The following is a 17,093-nucleotide window of genomic DNA, read 5'->3' as shown; positions in this document are numbered from 1 at the left end:
GCATGATTTATGCTTGGAGTAGCTGAACTCCACTAAGGTCCGCTGTCCGCAGAAAGCTAAAGAATGAGTAATTGAGCACTGCTAACCTGGTGGTGTAGAGTGATTCTGGTTATTAGCAAAATGCGGTCCAATGAATGTCTGCGGCTCTGAAGTTACTTTAGCAATTCCTTCTGTTTTGGTTTTGTGTGTGTGTGGATGGCCTGGTGGAGGTGAAGAAAGGTACTGACGAGGGTTGTCTCAGCATGGGAAGAGGTATACGATCCCTCTCCTCCTCAATACAATTTAAATATTTTGGATGACTTATTTCAAGTCATTTTTATTTGTTTAGTGAAATTATATCTATGTCATTATTTTACAGGAAAATATGTATGCAATGATATATAGTTATTCTTGATTATCCTTTTATTTCATTGCAAGTTAATGCAGAATATACCTACACAGTTTAATTCTGAAGTGGTAATTAGGAATGCATGCAGGTAGGGGCACCTGGGTGGCTCATTGGTTAAGCGCCTGACTTTGCTCAGATCATGATCTCACAGTTCGTGGGTTCCAGCCCCCGTCGGGCTCTGTGCTGACAGCTTGGAACCTGGAGCCTGCTTCGGATTCTGTCTCCCTCCCTCTCTGCCCCTCGTCTGCTCACACTATGTCTCTCTCTCTCTCAAAAATAAACATTAAAAAAAATGTCTTAAGAAAGGAATGCACGCAGGTATTTTCAAATTAGAGTTTAATTTTGTAATGTGTGACTCTTGGAAGCTTTGGGAAAGATTTTAGAGATTTTGTCTATTTTGATGGGATTTATATATCATAATTGAATAAATTCTGTTCAGATTTCTTTCTATTTTTTCATCTTAAAGACATTAATGCAGGGCTTACAAGCTCCTAAATCCATTGCTTTTCTTTCTTTTTTTTTCTAAGTAGGCTTCACACCCAGCTTGTAGCCCAACATGAGGCTTGAACTCACCACCCTGAGATCAAGAGCTGGGTTAAGATCAAGTCCGATATTTAACCAAATGAGCCACTCAGGTGCCCCTACTTGCTTTTCAAGTGAACAAAAATGACATCTCTCTTGGCTAGTGGAAATGGTAAATTAGTTTTCTCTCTTTCTTTCTTTTTTAATGTTTATTTATTTATTGTTGAAAGAGAACAGGGGAGGGGCAGAGAGAGAGGGAGAGAGGATCCCAAGCAGGTTCTGTGCTGTCAGTGCAAAGCCCAACGCAAGGCTTGAACTCACGAACTGGGAGATCATGACCTGAGCAGAAATCAAGAGTCGGATGCTTAACTGAGCCATCCAAGTGCCCCGGTAAATTAATTTTCTATTGTGCTTTGTTTGATTAGTCTAGAATCTAATATTCTGTAAGAAGCTATAACCAAAAATAGGAGAAACACACATCCCAGTGACTCCCTCTCTTTCTTATTAGTGAAATTGTTTTATGTATTTCAGTACTCTCTGTAGGAGGAAAAGCAATAATTGTATAACACCAAATTAGCATATGTTCACAAATGTTACAGATACTAAAGTTTGTATATTTTCTCATAGCATCAATAAGTTTTTTACTATCTGAATAACCTTTCTTTCATTCATTCATTTAATAAAAATAAATTAAGGGGCTTAATGGGACCAGGGTTCTTCTAGATACTAGAAATACGATGAAACACAGAGCATGACTTCTGCTCTGTGGAGCTTACAATCCAGCTAAGAAACAGAAAAAGTCATTACAAGTGCTTTGAAGAAAGTACAGGGTGCATTAGGAGCAAAAGGTCAATTACCCAGGCTGTGGTTCATTCTGATTTCTTGATTTTTCTTACATTTAAAAATTGAACAGAGAAAGTGAAGATACAGGAAAGTGAAGAAAGAAAGCTATAGTAAATGATGGTATGCATGCATACATATCTTTCAGAAAAAACATTAGTCAGTCAAATAATTGAGGTCCATTCTCTCAGTCTACCTCCCTGGAAGGGAGTGGTATTCATGATGCCCCCCACCTCTCACTATGCCCACCTTATACCCAAACCCTTAGAGTAGGGATTGGTACGGAAGGAATGACAACGTGGAAATGGAATCCACTGGGTTTTTCACCTTTCAAAGGAATAAAACCCGGTTAGTGAACTCCTGAGTGGAAAATCGAAGGGAAGAGCAGGGTAAGAAAGCCATGGCCTTGTGAGGAGCAGAGTTCAGGGTCTAATTCTTGTTGCCTTATCAGTCGCTGATTATACCTGCAGGGAGAGCTGATTATATCAACTGAGTACAGCGCTGGGGAACTGGAGTGCCTTGGCTACTTTACATTGACCTGGAAAATGTCAGGGTAAATTACAGAAGGGGAGCGGAGAGTAGGTAATCGTCCTTTTAGAAGTCTCAACGCTTTGTGGATATTAAGTTGTCACCAATTCACTAAGGATGGCTTGTGGATGGGGTGAGGGCTGAGGGAAAGATTCAAGGATTAAGGTCTTAAAACGAGACAGGCATCTGCACACGCCGCAGTTTAAAAGATGTTAATGGTCCAGGCCGTTGTGGGAAATGATCTCAGACCAGCTGTAACCTTCCCCAAAGCCGCATTGTTTTTTTCTTTTTAATTAGGATAGGTAGCATCTCCTTTAGAAGACAGAATCCTGCTCTGCGGCTAACCCCTCCAGTTGGCGGGCGGAGGCCAGCAGGCGTGTGTGCGGCCGCCCCCAGCGCCGCGGCCCCGGCTGGCGGGCACGAATCCTGCGCGCGCCAAGCGCTCCCTCGGAGTCCACGGGGCGCGCGCGCGCGCACACGGCCGAAGCGCGCGCTCCTGCACCTCGCGAGCGCGCTCCCCCCTCCTTCCATTCCCGCCCCACGCGCAGGTCTTCGGCGCCCCCGCCCTCCCCGCGCTCCCACAGCCAGAGCGCCGCTCAGCTGACCGGCGGGCGCCAGACGCCTCGGCTTCCAGTTCGCAAGCGCAGCTACGGCGGCGCGAGCCTCTCACGCCGACACTCCCCCTGCGCGCCCCTCCCCCACCCTGGACCGGCTTCGGGACCGACTGAGCGCGAGCTCGCGGCCGCTTCTCGGGCGCCGAGCGTGGAGCCAGGCTGCGGTGACGAGCGGCGGCTGCGCGGCCATGGGCGCGCCGGTGTCGCCCTAGGACAGGCGCGCGGAGACCGCAGCCTAGGCAGCGAGCCTTCCCGGGCGGCGGCGGCGGCGGCGGCGGCAGCGGCAGCAGCGGTAGCGGCAGGAGCAGCTCGGCCGGGATGAGCGGCGCGGCGCCCGGCCCCGGCTCGGGCTCCTCCCCGGCCGCCTGCCGCTTCGCGCACTACTTCGTGCTCTGCGGGATCGACGCAGACAGTGGGCTGGAGCCCGACGAGCTGGCGGGTAAGGCCGGGCTGCGGCGGCGCGGGGGTCCCCTCAGGGACGCGAGGGACGCTGCGGGGACGCGCGGGAGGCGGGTTCTAGACAAAGTCGGCTCCCGGCGGCGCCCGCTCTCCATCCGGACTGGCGCTCGGGCGGCGATTTAATGACATTGTTATTTATTCCGCGTGCAGGGTGCGCTGGTGAGCCCGCGGGCGTCCTGCTGCTGAGGGCGCTCGCCTAGGGCTTTCGCCTCCCAGGCGCGGGGTTATTAATAACGGGGGCGGGGGCGGCCCCTAGGGCACTGCCCCCACCCCGCACTCAGGCCCCCTCGCCCGCAGCTGCTCGCGGAGGCGGCGGGTGAGTCACCGGGCGCACTAACTCCCCGGCCTTGCTGCGATCCCGTGCATCCTACCTCCCTCCGCCTGGCTGCGAAGTTTCAGCCCTGGCACGTGACGCGGCGCTCAGACCCCTTCGGGGGAGGCGGCGACAGAGACCGCTGGGCGGCGGGCGTCGCGTCCACTGAGGCGGTGATGGCCCGCTGGGCGAGTGCAGGCAGGAGGCTGGTTGGACTTAACATCCTTGACTGTGCCGGGTCTGCGCCGCTTCCCGCCTCGCGTTCTGCGATGACGGTCGACTCACCTTTTGGAATCCTGTCTATTTGGCAGTGTCACGGGAGCTGGCGAGGACCTTTGGACGCTCGGGACTCGGCACGACGCTTTGTTGACACTGCCTACGCTGTTTCTGAGTTTAGTAGTTGGACATTCTCCCCTCAGTTGGGTGCACCGTGTGTTACTGCCTGGCTTTTCTTGGAGGAGCACCGTTTCCTTCTTTTTACTCATTTGATGGCGCAGTGCAGGGCTGAGCTGGGAACCGATGCTGGGAAAGGGGCCGTTAAAGGATGACTGCGTTGAGGGCGGGCGGGAGGGATGAGTGCGCAGTGTTGAGAGGAGGCCGTGGAGGAATGACCGATTTCATTTTTCACGCTCCTTTATGCTTGCCTTCTTGGGATCTAAATCTTGGTTTTTTGTTGTTGTTTTTGTTGTTGCTAATGGGTGAGACAAGTGACATCTATCGCCTGAACTTTATCTGTGTCAGTGTCAAACACTTAGCTCATAGCCTTTCAGAACAGCTTGCTTTGGACATAGCGTGCCTTATTGATTGCACTAATGTGTATTTTTGTTTTCTCTTTTACTTTTTTGGGAGTAGGAGAGGGGATTCAGAACAATGTATTAAATAATAAACAAACTAGACAAAAGTGTTCAGCTGTAAGGTCCACTACTGATCAACTCGTGTCTTAGCTAAGACAGTATCTTTTAAAGCCAGGCTCACAACAAAACATTTTCAACAAAAACTCTAAGTCTAGTTTTAGTTAAAGATTTTTTGGAAAAGAGGGATGAGTACCAGGTTTTTCTGTATGTGTAATTATATTGTCATGTTGTTTATTCAATTAAAATTTCATGTACATATTAAGAATGGCTTTGTTAAGTGATAATGAAGTTAGAAAACATGTCTGCAGAGAGATTTGGAAAGATTCCTCTTTTGGGATTGAAGGGATTATTTTATTTTTCTAGAATCTTTTCTTCCCTAAACTTCGTAATCATTTGTGGTACTGGATCACTTGGAGGCCTTTTGTCAGTAGGGATGATGAAAGGAAAAAGCCTGTATTTTTTCCTTATCTGTTTCCAATCTATATGCCTAGTAAAGCTAAAACACCTGTAGATGGGGCCTGGGACTCTTCAGGCACAGTGCAGATGGCTTTAATAAAATTAAGTAGTAAAAAATTAATTTTTAATTCATTTTTTAGACACCAACTGGCTTCTCATTTTGCAGTATTATTCATGAGTGTGGATGATTGAGATTTCGCTCCTCATAATATTTGGTGTTTTGAAGTACTAATCACTTCTGCCTGATAATATTTCAGTACAATGATTCATTCACCAAATAGTTTTGAAAGCCTTAAGGTGTGGATTGTGTTATAGGCACTGGGGACAGCTATGAACAAAGCAGTCAAAAATCCCTGCCGTCCTAGTGCTTACATTCTAGTGTAAACAAAGAATGAAAATACAGAGTGCCAGATGTCAGTGAGTGCTATGAGGAAAAATACAGCAGGGAAGTGAGACTAGGGTAGTGCCAGCACAATGGTGGGATGGTGGGGTTGCAGACTTTAAATAAGATGGTTAGGGAAGGCCTCAGAAAAGGTGATCTTAGAACAGAGCCATGAGGGAGATGAGGAAGCAAGCCATGAGGATTGTCTTGGGGAACAGCATTGCAGACAGTACATGCAAAATGAGGTGGGAAAGTGCCTAGTTTGTGCAGGTAACTGTAGGGACGCCAGGGTGGTTGGAGCTAAGTGGGGAGGAAAGTAGTAGATATGATCATAGAGAAAGGGTAGGGAGATTGTGTAGGGTCTAACAGACAATTGTTGAGCTTTTACTCTGAGATGGAAAACTACCAGGAGGTTTTGAGCAGTGGAAAGATAAGATTGGAAAGATATGATGCACTCTCTGAAAGGATTGCAATGGCTCTCTTGTTGATTAGACTATGTCAAGGGCAAGGTTAGAAGCAGACCAGTTAGGAGGCTCTTTTTCATTATTTGAGGTGGGAGGTGTTGGTGGCTTGGATCAAAGCAGTAGCAGTGAAGTGGTAAGAAACTGGATATATTTTGGAGGTAGAGCCAGCAGGACTTGCTGATGAATTGGATATGGTATTCATAGTCAAAGAAAGAGATCAAAGATGATTCTAAGATTTTTGGCCTAAACAATTTTAAACATCTCTATTTACTGAAATAGAAAGATGGATGGAGAAGCAGGCTGGAGATTAGCTCAGTTTTGGACGTGTTAAGTTTGAGGTAGCCATTAGACATTCAAATGGAGATGTCAGGTAGGCAAGGCATCTCTCTGGCAGTCAAAATTTATATATAGACATGAGCTGAAAGCCATGAAATTGGATGACCCAAGGAGTGAGTATAGATAGAAAAGAGAAGAGGCTCAAGGACTGAATCCTGGAGATACTCCAACATTCAGAGGTGAGGAGGATGAAGAGGAAACAACCAAAAAGTGCGGCCAGTAAGATGAGAGGTAAACAAGAGAATGTAGTATCATGTTCTCAACTAACAATCTTCTTGACTGTTTCCACAGAGCTACATTTGAGGATGAGGAAACAAGGCCAGTGAGTTAGGCAAATTAGTCAGGAGGTTATTTTCTGTTTTGCTGCATTAATTTCAAAGTTAAATATAGTTAAGTTTCTATTTTACTTTTATGGAACTGATCTATTTTTATCACACTGTTTCTTAGCAAGTTGTCACCCTGCCTGTAGAAGGTCTAAGTTGACTTCTGTTAAACATAAATTTTACTCATTGCTTTACAGATTTTTTTTCTTAACATATACATGTCCCTAGGATTCATGCTTTGCAGGTGGTGGGGCATTGAAATAAAATTAAGAACACAAATCATATGATGAAGTAATAGATAGACTAAGACCTTATGATAAAGTTATCAGGGCTTCAGATCGATTTTTAGACACTCCTCCCAGTAAAGGTTAGCTTTACCGACAGTGGGAAAGATTTTTTATATATATATATATATATATGTATATATATATATATATATATATATGTATATATATATATATATGTATATATATACACACACATATATATATAAATATATAAAATATATATAAAAAATATATATATATAAATTTCATATATACGTATATATACACATACAGATATACTGGTATTTCCTATTGTCCTTTCTTTAGCTCATCGTAGCTGTTGTGCTTTTCCTATTCACTGTATATTTTTAAAATGCACTGTATCCATAATCAAAAAAGTCCTTTTGATATTAAAGTAGAAATATTTAAATTTTATTTAAGTATTAAATATATGAAAAGGATTTCAAATTGGTTATTGCATAAGACGAAAGGAGGTGTAAATAGAAGTTGTTAGAATTAGTTGACATGAAGGCAGACGACATTTTGAAATTTTCTTTTATGTCTCTTACTCCCTCTAAGACCTAGCTGTAGGAATTTACATGGCTTGATTTACAGCAACAAATCGTTTAGGCAATAGAAAAATGAAGGACCTTTATTTGAGTAACATAAATACGCAAGCCCCCGGAGGGGCCTTACGGTCTTTGCCCTCTCTCTTTCATAGAACCGTATACACAGTGTTTAATAAGTGAATGAGTATAAAGTTTACATATGAGTCCACAAATTGTGTGGTGACCAGAATATTTTAAAGCATTTCAGCGGTGGGGCGCCTGTGTGGCTCAGTCGGTTGAGTGTCCAACTTTGGCCCAGGTCAGGAGCTCACAGTCTGTGAGTTTGAGTCCCGCGTTGGGCTCTGTGCTGACAGCTCAGAGCCTGGAGCCTGTTTCAGATTCTGTGTCTCCCTTTCTCTCTGCGCCTTCCCTGCTCACACTCTCTGTCTCGCTCTCTCTCTCTCAAAAATAAATAAACGTTAAAAAAAATAAAGCATTCCAATGGTAGCATAGATTTAGTTCTGCTGAGGGATACTGAAGTATGACGGGTGCAATCCCTGTCACAGGCCTTTGTTTAGATATCTTCCTTGGTGCCTCTATTTATTTTTAGCTTTGGTTGTCTTGGGTGTGGTTTCCAGAAGAGCTTTGAGGCAGTGAAGACTATGGTCTAAATTCAAATACAGTTAACCCTTGGTTAGGAGGGCTGAACCCCCCTACACAGTTGGAAACCCACATATTATCTTTTGGCTCCTCTAAAACTCGAGAAAACTTACCGATAACATAGTCAACACACATTTTGTATATTACATGTATTATGTAGTGTATTCTAACAATAAAATAAGAAAGAAAAAATGTTATTAAGAAATGTTATTGTAAGGAAGAGAAAATACATTTGCAGTACTATGCTGTATTTAATTTTTAAAATCTGCACGTAAGTGGACCTTCACAGTTCAAACATGTGTTGTTCAAAGGTCAACTGTACAAAATTTAGTTGAGACTGACAGTATTATGCCATACTAGTCCTGGAAGGGACCTCGGACGTCATTTATCAGGGAAGAAACCAAGGCTAAGAGATTAAGGACCCTCTCAAAGAACACATTTGACTGGCAGCAGACAGACAACTAGAGCCTGGTTCTTGTAGTACACTACTAAGCTCCATAGTTATTTTATTTAAGCTCAGAAAAAAGATGAGCTTGACTTGAGTTTAGCAAGCATTTCAGGCTTGCCTTTATTCCAGACTACATGTCATAGTTAAGACTGCTAAAGTATGACTTTAAAAGCAATGGCCTCATGTACAGACTTGGGTGGGTTAGAGCTGCCCTGATCTGACCACCATTGGAGGTATCTTGGTTGTTATCTGTGTTGACATTGTTAATCTTAAAAATAAAGCCGCCATGTTATTTTACCAGGAAAAATGGGTTTATTCAGGAATAGCAGAGAATTGCAATTCAGGACATGTAAGCTACAGCAAAACCATAGGCAAGTCTGGAGAAGAAAGTAGAGTACTCCTCTTTTACAAAGCAAAGAGGGCCTCTTATAAATACAAAGTCCATTGGAGTAAACTGGGAATTCAAAATGTGGTGGCTTTGCAGTGTCACTGAATTGTAACAGTCTCTTATTGGGTGGGCTGTTGCCAGGCGAGGAGAAAACCTTTCTTCCTTCTGCTGAGGCAGTGTTTTAGACTTGCAAGATCTCTTTCTGTTGGTTCTGCAATCGAAAAAGTGTGGACAAAGGAAGGTATGATTGTTTGTGAAACCATAATTAGAGCTGGATGCACAGGCAGAAGCCAGAGTCCAATCCTGGCCTGATACTTAGGACATCTGTGGGCTTCAGTGTTTTCATCTATTTTGAATGGGTAAATGAAGTGACTGATTTCTGAACATACCACCCCTCTCTTTCATGAGCCTGAACTTGTTTTTGAGTGAAAAAACGAAATATATCTATTTTAAAAAAATTAATTCTAGATGACATAGAGTAGGCTTCACACAGTCAGTGAAGCAACTGCCTTCAGCTCAGGTCATGATCTCATGGTCCATGAGTTTGAGCCCAGCATTGGGCTCTGTGCTGACAGCTCAGAGCCTGGAGCTGCGTCGGATTCTCTGTGTCTCCTTCTCTCTCTGCCCCTCCCCTGCTCCCACTCTGTCTCTCTCAAAAATAAATAAGCATTACAAAAATTTTTTTTTAATGGCATAGTGTACAAGAACTGATATATACCGCATATGCCACATGAGGACCGATTGAGAAATTAAAATTTCAGCCACAGGGGTGCCTGGGTGGCTCATTTGGTTAAGCACCAGACTTCAGCTCAGGTCATGATCTCACGGTTTGTGAGTTTGATCCCCTCTTGGGGTTCTGTGCTGACAGCTCAGAGCCTGGAGCCTGCTTCAGATTATGTGTCTCCCTGTCTCTCTGTCCCTCTGCCACTTGCACGTGCATGTGTGTGCTCTCTCTCAAAAATAAACATTAAAGAAAAATTTTAAAAATTTCAGCCACAAGGAAAGGGAAAAAAAAAGGTCTGTGCAGTTCCCTTTATAGGAAAGGTGCAGTTTTTAAAAAAAAATTTTTTTAACGTTTATTTATTTTTGAGACAGAGAGAGACAGAGCATGAACGGGGGAGGGGCAGAGAGAGAGGGAGACACAGAATCGGAAGCAGGCTCCAGGCTCTGAGCCATCAGCACAGAGCCCGACGCGGGGCTCGAACTCACGGACCGTGAGATCATGACCTGAGCTGAAGTCGGATGCTTAACCGACTGAGCCACCCAGGCGCCCTGGAAAGGTGCAGTTTTTAATAAGCTTTTTGAAATATTATATCAGTTCACAGACTCTCAATTACTGTCTATATTGGTTCTTAGGGAGCCAGGGACCCCTGTTTGAAATCACCGTATTAGATAATCTCTCTGTACTAGCAGTATAGGTGACACTGCCAGTTATCCACAAAATAGGCAGTGGGATCTAAGAATAATTTTTTCAGCTTAAAATTCTTCAGTAGCTTCCTTTGTATTTGGATTAAGATTCAAACTCTTTACCCTGTGTCTCAGTTTGTTCAGGCTGCTGTAACAATACTATAGACTGGGTGGCTTGTAAATAACAGACATTTATATCTCACAGTTCTGGAGGCTGGGAGTCCAAGTTCAAGGTGCTAACAGATCCTCTGTCTGGGGAGGGCCCTCTTCCTGGTTCATAGATGGCCCTCTTATGTGGAAGGGCTGAGAGAGCTCTCTGGGATCTCTTTTATAAGGGCATGAGTCCCATTCATGGGGGCTCCACCCTCATGACCTAACCATTTCTCAAAGGCCCCATCTCCAGATACCATCACATTGGTATTAAATTTCAACACACGAATTTTGCGAGAGACACAGATATATAGCACCCTGGTTTGCAAAGCTCTTCATGATCTGGTCTTTACATACCTTTCCAGCTTTTTCTGACTGGATCATTCTTCCTGCTATGTTGGTTTTCTTGAAGGTCCTTAAAAACAGCGAGCTGTTCTTGTCTCATGGCCTGTTCATCTTCTCTCCTCTCCCGGGAATCCTCTTCCCCTAGACCAGTATTGTCCATTATAAATATAATATGAGACACATATGTAGTTTAAAATTTTTAATAGCCACATTCAAAAAAAGGTAAAAAGAAACAGGTGATATTAATTTTAATGGTGTATTTTATTTATGTATCTAGGATATTATTTGAGCATATAATCAACATGAAAATTATTGAGATATTTAACATTCTTTTTTTTCTTACTAAATCTTAAAAATCTCAAAATCCAGTGTATATTTTACCTCATATCTCAGTTTGGACTAGCCATGTTTCAAGTGTTTAATAGCCACTAGTGGCTGGCTACCCTCTTGGACAGTGTAGCCCGACATCTTTGCAAGATGTGCTGCTTCTCCTCATTCAGGTCTCTGCACAAGTATTACCTCCTCAGAGTTGCCTTCTCAGGCCATCCTGTATAAGATAGTGTCCTTCTTTCCCCTGCCTGCCCCACTCTTGCCAGTAACCCTGCTTTATTTTCCTCATAGCACTAATGGTTCCTGGCAATATATTGTAAATGCATTTATTTACTTCACCTTCTTTCTCCTTTTGATGTTTTTATTTTTATTTTTGAGAGCAAGAGAGACAGAGCGTGAGCAGGGAGGGGCAGAGAGAGAGGGAGACACAGAGTCTCAAGCAGGCTCCATGCTGTCAGGGCAGAGGCTGACCCGGGGCTTGAAGTCAAGGACTGTGAGATCATGACCTAAGCTGAAATGAAAAGTTGGATGCGTAACTGACAGCCACCCGGGTGCCCCATGATTAATTCTTCAAAAAGGTATTTTTCAGCTTTGGGGTGAGCTACTAAAGTTTCTTCTTTTTTAAACAATATTTATTTAGGGTACCTGGGTGGCTCAGTCAAACATCTGACTTCAGCTCAGGTCATGATCTTGGGGTTCGGGAGTTCGAGCCCCACATTGGGCTCTGTGCTGACAGCTCAGAGCCTGGAGCCTGCTTCAGATTCTGTGTCTCCCTCTCTCTCTCTCTGCCCCTCCCCCACTCACACTCTGTCTCTCTCTCTCTCTCTCTCTCTCTCTCTTTCAAGAAAATGAATGAACATTAAAAAAAAATTTTTTTTTAAGTATTTATTTATTTTGAGAGAGAAGGAGCTCAAGCAGGGGGAGGGGCAGAGAGAGAGAGGGGAGAGAGAATCCCAGGGGAGAGAGAATCCCAAGCAGGCTCCAGGCTCTGAGCTGTCAGCACAGAGTCCAGTATGGGGTTTAGTCCCTCAAATTATGAGATCATGACCTCAGCTGAAATCAAGCGTCAGATGCTTAACCGACTGAGCTACCCAGGCGCCCCTAGAATTTGTTAGCCTATTACTTCTCTCTTGACATAAACTGTGATGAATAAATGAATAACCTTTTTTTAAAAAACAGCTTTATACAAACAAGTATGCAGGTATTAGCAAGGTTTTTTTGCTCGTTTTTGTTTTTTAAGCATATAACATGTCTTATTTAAAAACTAATGCCAGGTGATGAGCACATAAATGGTGGCTAGTGTTTATGAAATTTCAGAAAGTGGTTATACTAAAGATCAGTTGTAGCTTCCATTGTGATTTTAGAGGAATATCTTAGGAAATTGCATTCATAGTTTCCTTCTTCATGAGCATCCCATATCAGTTTTGGATATGGTCAGCCAGGACAGTTTCTTTGTTTCTCTAAAGTTTTTGTCTTTATTGTAACCTGCATAATGTTCTGTTCCATCTAAGACTTGACTTGTTGAAATGGCACCATGTAATGACCAAAAACTTTCAGTAAGACTGTCTTTTCCTCTTTACTTTTCAAACAAAATGAGTGTAAGGAGCTAAGAAGTGAGAATTCTAGGAATAAAAGTGGAAGTATTTTATATGCTGCTGGAATAGCACATCATGAGGATAAAAACATGAAACAGTTGCTTTCTTAGACATCCCCGAGCCTTTTCCAAGAATCCGTGACTTCGACTAACTTTATTCTAAATTAAATATTATAACTGTTCTAGTTAGCATGAACATTTTGAGTTAATACCTTACATTTTTCTTTTATAAACTTCTATATGTCACTGGTACAAAGCTATTTTTGAAATAATGTTTTCTCTAAATGACTTTCAAAGATATGTGTTAGCATTATTAAGTCAGAAGGCACTCTAGGAAGTCACCTTTATACAATGAAGCTATGAAAATAGCTAACATTTATGGAGTCATGAATTGTGGTTGGTGATTTATAAGCATTATTTTTAGTCTTCATAATAACCTGAAGGTATCATTTCCCTCATTTTATAGATGAGGAGGCTGAGGTTCAGTGAGGTGTTCCCCATACTCACAGAGACCAAAAACTGGGATTGTATCCCAGCCTCTCTGACTCCAACATACGCCTCTTCCACTGTGCCTTGCTGCTTCTCCAAATCCTCTAGACCAGCTATGCTCAACTTCTAGGTGGTGACATATTAGTGGGCCTGTCTTTTCTGAGCTGAGTCACAGTAATTATTAACAGTAGTTGAAATACTGAGGCTGTAAATGTTACGTTTAAAAATAAGTGGAATGAAAAAAAAATAAGTGGAATGGATTCAAGGTCTTCCCTCTAATGATGCCATTCTCTCTCAGTTCCATTCTTATGTGCTTTTTTGGATGGAAGAGAAAGAGGTGGCATTTTATGCACCACGACAGTCATTGTGTATAGCCAACACATAATGGGAAATATGTCTAGTTAATGCTGCTGCTAAGCTACTGTTACTGATGAGCTGTGAATAGTTTTCACATGTTCATACTCTCTTAGGAATACCACTACAAAAGTATTCTTACTTGCTTCCCTTCCCTGTAGATTAAAAAAAATTTTTTTTGTTCATAATCTGAGGACACACATGGGAGTACGTTTTTCAATACTTAGGCTGATGTAGACTACTAGATACTTGTAATTTCAGCTCTGCTGTGAGGACCAGCATGCTGAATGCTTCGGTATTGGTTCTAAACTGTGAAACCCAGTTTAAAGATATTTTTCAGTAGTCTGTCTAGATCTCAGAGGCCTTGTGATGTCAATCCATCTGTTTTACGTAATTTTCTCCTGGTCAAACCTGGAGAATCGGGTTTCTGCTTTGAAGAGCATGTTTTCTTGCCCTTTCCTGTCATCCTTTTTTCTGAGTACAGTACATTCTTATAGTCATTTATTAACACAGGGAATTTTTCTATAGTTTGAGGAAACATGGTAGAAGTGATACATAAGTTTCTGAGAGTCTTAATTCTTCTGTACAGTTTGGCATAAATGTGCTCAGACCAGGCTTTTTGTACCTTCCCTGCACCCCCCCCCCCCCCATCCTTTCTACAAAGATCGCCCTTTCACCTTAGTCCTTATGAAGCCACTACCTATTGCTTTTTTGGTTGTCTCTTTATATGAAGAAGAAGAAATATTCTTTTTTTTTTTTAATTTTAATGCTTTTTTTTTTTTTTTTTAATTTTTGAGGCAGAGAGAGACAGAGCATGAGCAGGGGAGGGGAAGAGAGAGAGAGGGAGACACAGAATCCGAAGCAGGCTTCAGGCTCTGAGCTGTCAGCACAGAGCCTGACACGGGGCTCGAACTCACAGACCGTGAGATCATGACCTGAGTCAAAGTCGGACGCTCAACCGACTGAGCCACCCAGGCGCCCCAGAAATATTCTTTTGATCAAAATCTCCAGTGTCATCTTGGTGAAGAGTTGTTAATGTCTAAGTAGATCTTCCAGTTACTTCATCCCAGCAGAAACTGGGCAGTTTCTGATTTCCCCTGGCTTTTCAGGTTTAATACTTTGTTTCTAGTATACCTTTAGTTTCTTTCCTTTGTCTTTTCTCATAGTTCTTTGAGGAAACAGGGACAATTTGCTAAACAATATTCTTTCTGTATGCTAAATTTATATCATTTTTTTTTTTCCTTTTTGCTGTAGTTTGGGACTAAAAAAGCAAGGAGGGATTATTACCTTCTAGGCAGATAAGACAGGAATTGTTTTGAAGGGGAGTGAGCATCTTGGACTCCTGTATGATTCCCTGACATGGAAGTCTTCCCTGTCACAAGACTTGGCATTAGCGTGTCAAATGGAATTTGATGAGAATCAGCTACGGACTTGGGTTGGAATAATTTGAGCAGCAGAAATTTAGGACCAGTTATAGGCTTAAAGTTTATGGATGATTCACTTCCAGGACCACAGTGTTTTGTTTTATTTTCTAGGTTACTTTCTCTTCACTTCAACTTTAACCCTAACCTTTAAGGAAATTTAAATGGCTGGGGTAATAAGATAACAGATTGTTTAAGAATGTTTCCCATCTCCTGTCTCAAGTGTATTCTTTTTCTTAATAAACTTTTGTCTGGCTTTTAAAATGTTCTGGCTCAGCTCCAGGGAAATGAGCTTTCCGACTTGACTTCATTTGCTTTGTGCCATTGTTCACAAGAACAATGACTGATTTCACAGTTTATTAAAACACAAGCATTGGTACCATTGAGGTGAGTATGCCAAAATAGGTTATTTTGTTTAGTTGTTCTCACTCCTGTCTGGCAGTGCTTATTTTTTCCATTGGCAGTTCTAGCTACCATTTGATATAAAATAAATACAAGAAAGCTGTGTGTCTCAAATGTAATGTTTTGTGTACTCCTCACAGTGAAGGATGGACGGGCTTCAATGTACTGTGAACCACTTGTAAACTAACCACTTGTAAACTGTCTTGTCCCTGGTGGAAGGGGTCAGTGGGGAGAGAGCTAAAATGGGTGTATGGGAGGGTGGAAGGCCGTCGAAAACCACACCTCTTATTCCAAAAGTCCTCTTTTCCTGATCTTTTGATCTCTCTCTCTCTCTCTCTCTCTCTCTCTCTTTTGTACTTGGAACACAGATTTTATGGTTAGAGTGTGAGAAATTGTGCAGAGATATCCAGACAAATGTCCTAGAACTTGGAGCCCTCAGATTTAATAGCCTGCTGGAGGAGTCATTATAAAGTCTCCAGCACAAATGCTGCACTGACTGAAAGTTTAACAAAATCACATTCATTCTTCCCTGGAAGAGTGAAAATTTAGATTTTTCTGAATGTGGCCTAGGACCACAAGAAGTAGACATACTTTGTTGAATCATTAGGGGGCAGAGGCCTTGATGTGAAATGTCTGTTGACATGTATGCACATTTAGTATTTATTTCTCTGCCCCATTGAACTCCGTTGAATTCATCAGGTGACAGCTTTTAACTGAAAGTCAGTCTTTGAGGGACAGCTGAAGCATTGGTGTATGTGTGTGAGAGATTTGTTTTTTTTTTTTTTTCTTAATATGTAGGGGAAAGAAGTAACTTCTTAAATTCCTTGCTTTTAAAAATAAGAAATTCTTTTTGAAATACAGATTCACTTTGGGACTTAAAGGAGAATGTAAATGGTTGTATTATTTTACTAAATACAACTGAATAGCTTTTGACCATCTCCTGAAATGAGATATAGTCTCCTCTCAAGTGTGGGAACTGTTTTTCACCCTTTCCCCTGTTCCCTGACCTCTGCCTTTTGACCCTGCTGCTTTGTGATGAGATTATGGGCCTTTGAGCTTTTCCTCAATGTACCCAAGTTTCCTTACACAGCAACATTAAAGCTTTATGCTTTCTTAAAAGATGTTCTTAGAATTGAGGAGAACATTCAGATTTAGTTGTAGACATGTGTTTTTTCTTTAAATTTTTTTCTTTAAGAAGTCTATTTTTTTCTTAACATTTTCCAGAGTATCTATATATTGTCTAATAGGAACTTTGAAGTTTTGTGGGTGTGTGTATGACTAAATATGTTTTTTATTTGGAATAAAACTTTGTAAAGTAATGTTGCTTATTTAGGGAGAGGCCAAAAATTACAGCTTTCTAGGATAAGGAAACCCAAGAGAGACCCTATTTACTCCCCATTGTTGTCTATTTGGAATGAAAAGTTAAAATCTGGATTCAGAGGGTATCATGCAAGAATAACAAATTGAATATTTTCAGAGAAAATCAACCCTTTAACCTGCTTATTTGATAATAAATGCTTTTTAGACACCTTATTAGATGCCTAAAATAGAGTAGGAAGAGCATCAGGGATAGACAAAAGGAGATCATTTGATTTTGCTACTTGTTGGTAGAGCATATAAGTTTGTTTGTTTTTTGTTTGCTTTTTTATTTTTTATTTTTATTTTTTGTTTTTTTTTCAACATTTATTTATTTTTGGGACAGAGAGAGACAGAGCATGAACGGGGGAGGGGCAGAGAGAGAGGGAGACACAGAATCGGAAACAGGCTCCGAGCCATCAGCCCAGAGCCCTACGCGGGGCTCGAACTCACGGA

General features: G+C 42.1%; 1 protein-coding gene across 7 annotated transcripts in view; it reads left to right on the top strand.

The window, feature by feature from the left end:
* Positions 1 to 2,978: 2,978 nt before the first annotated feature.
* The window catches only part of DENND5B (DENN domain containing 5B), a 193,020-nt gene continuing 178,905 nt past the window's right edge, over positions 2,979 to 17,093 (top strand). For 6 of the 7 annotated variants that reach the window (XM_045466582.1, XM_045466585.1, XM_045466583.1 and 3 more), the window contains exon 1: positions 3,081 to 3,331. In XM_045466582.1, coding sequence (XP_045322538.1) covers positions 3,211 to 3,331 — 121 coding nt within the window. In that variant the 5' untranslated portion in view covers positions 3,081 to 3,210. Of the gene's footprint in view, positions 3,332 to 17,093 lie in introns of all 7 variants that reach the window. The other variant, XM_045466586.1, reaches the window with a different exon arrangement.

This window comes from Leopardus geoffroyi, chromosome B4 (genome assembly GCF_018350155.1).
Source record: "Leopardus geoffroyi isolate Oge1 chromosome B4, O.geoffroyi_Oge1_pat1.0, whole genome shotgun sequence".
Taxonomy (NCBI): Eukaryota; Metazoa; Chordata; class Mammalia; order Carnivora; family Felidae; genus Leopardus; species Leopardus geoffroyi.
This window is presented reverse-complemented; position numbering and strand designations above follow the sequence as displayed.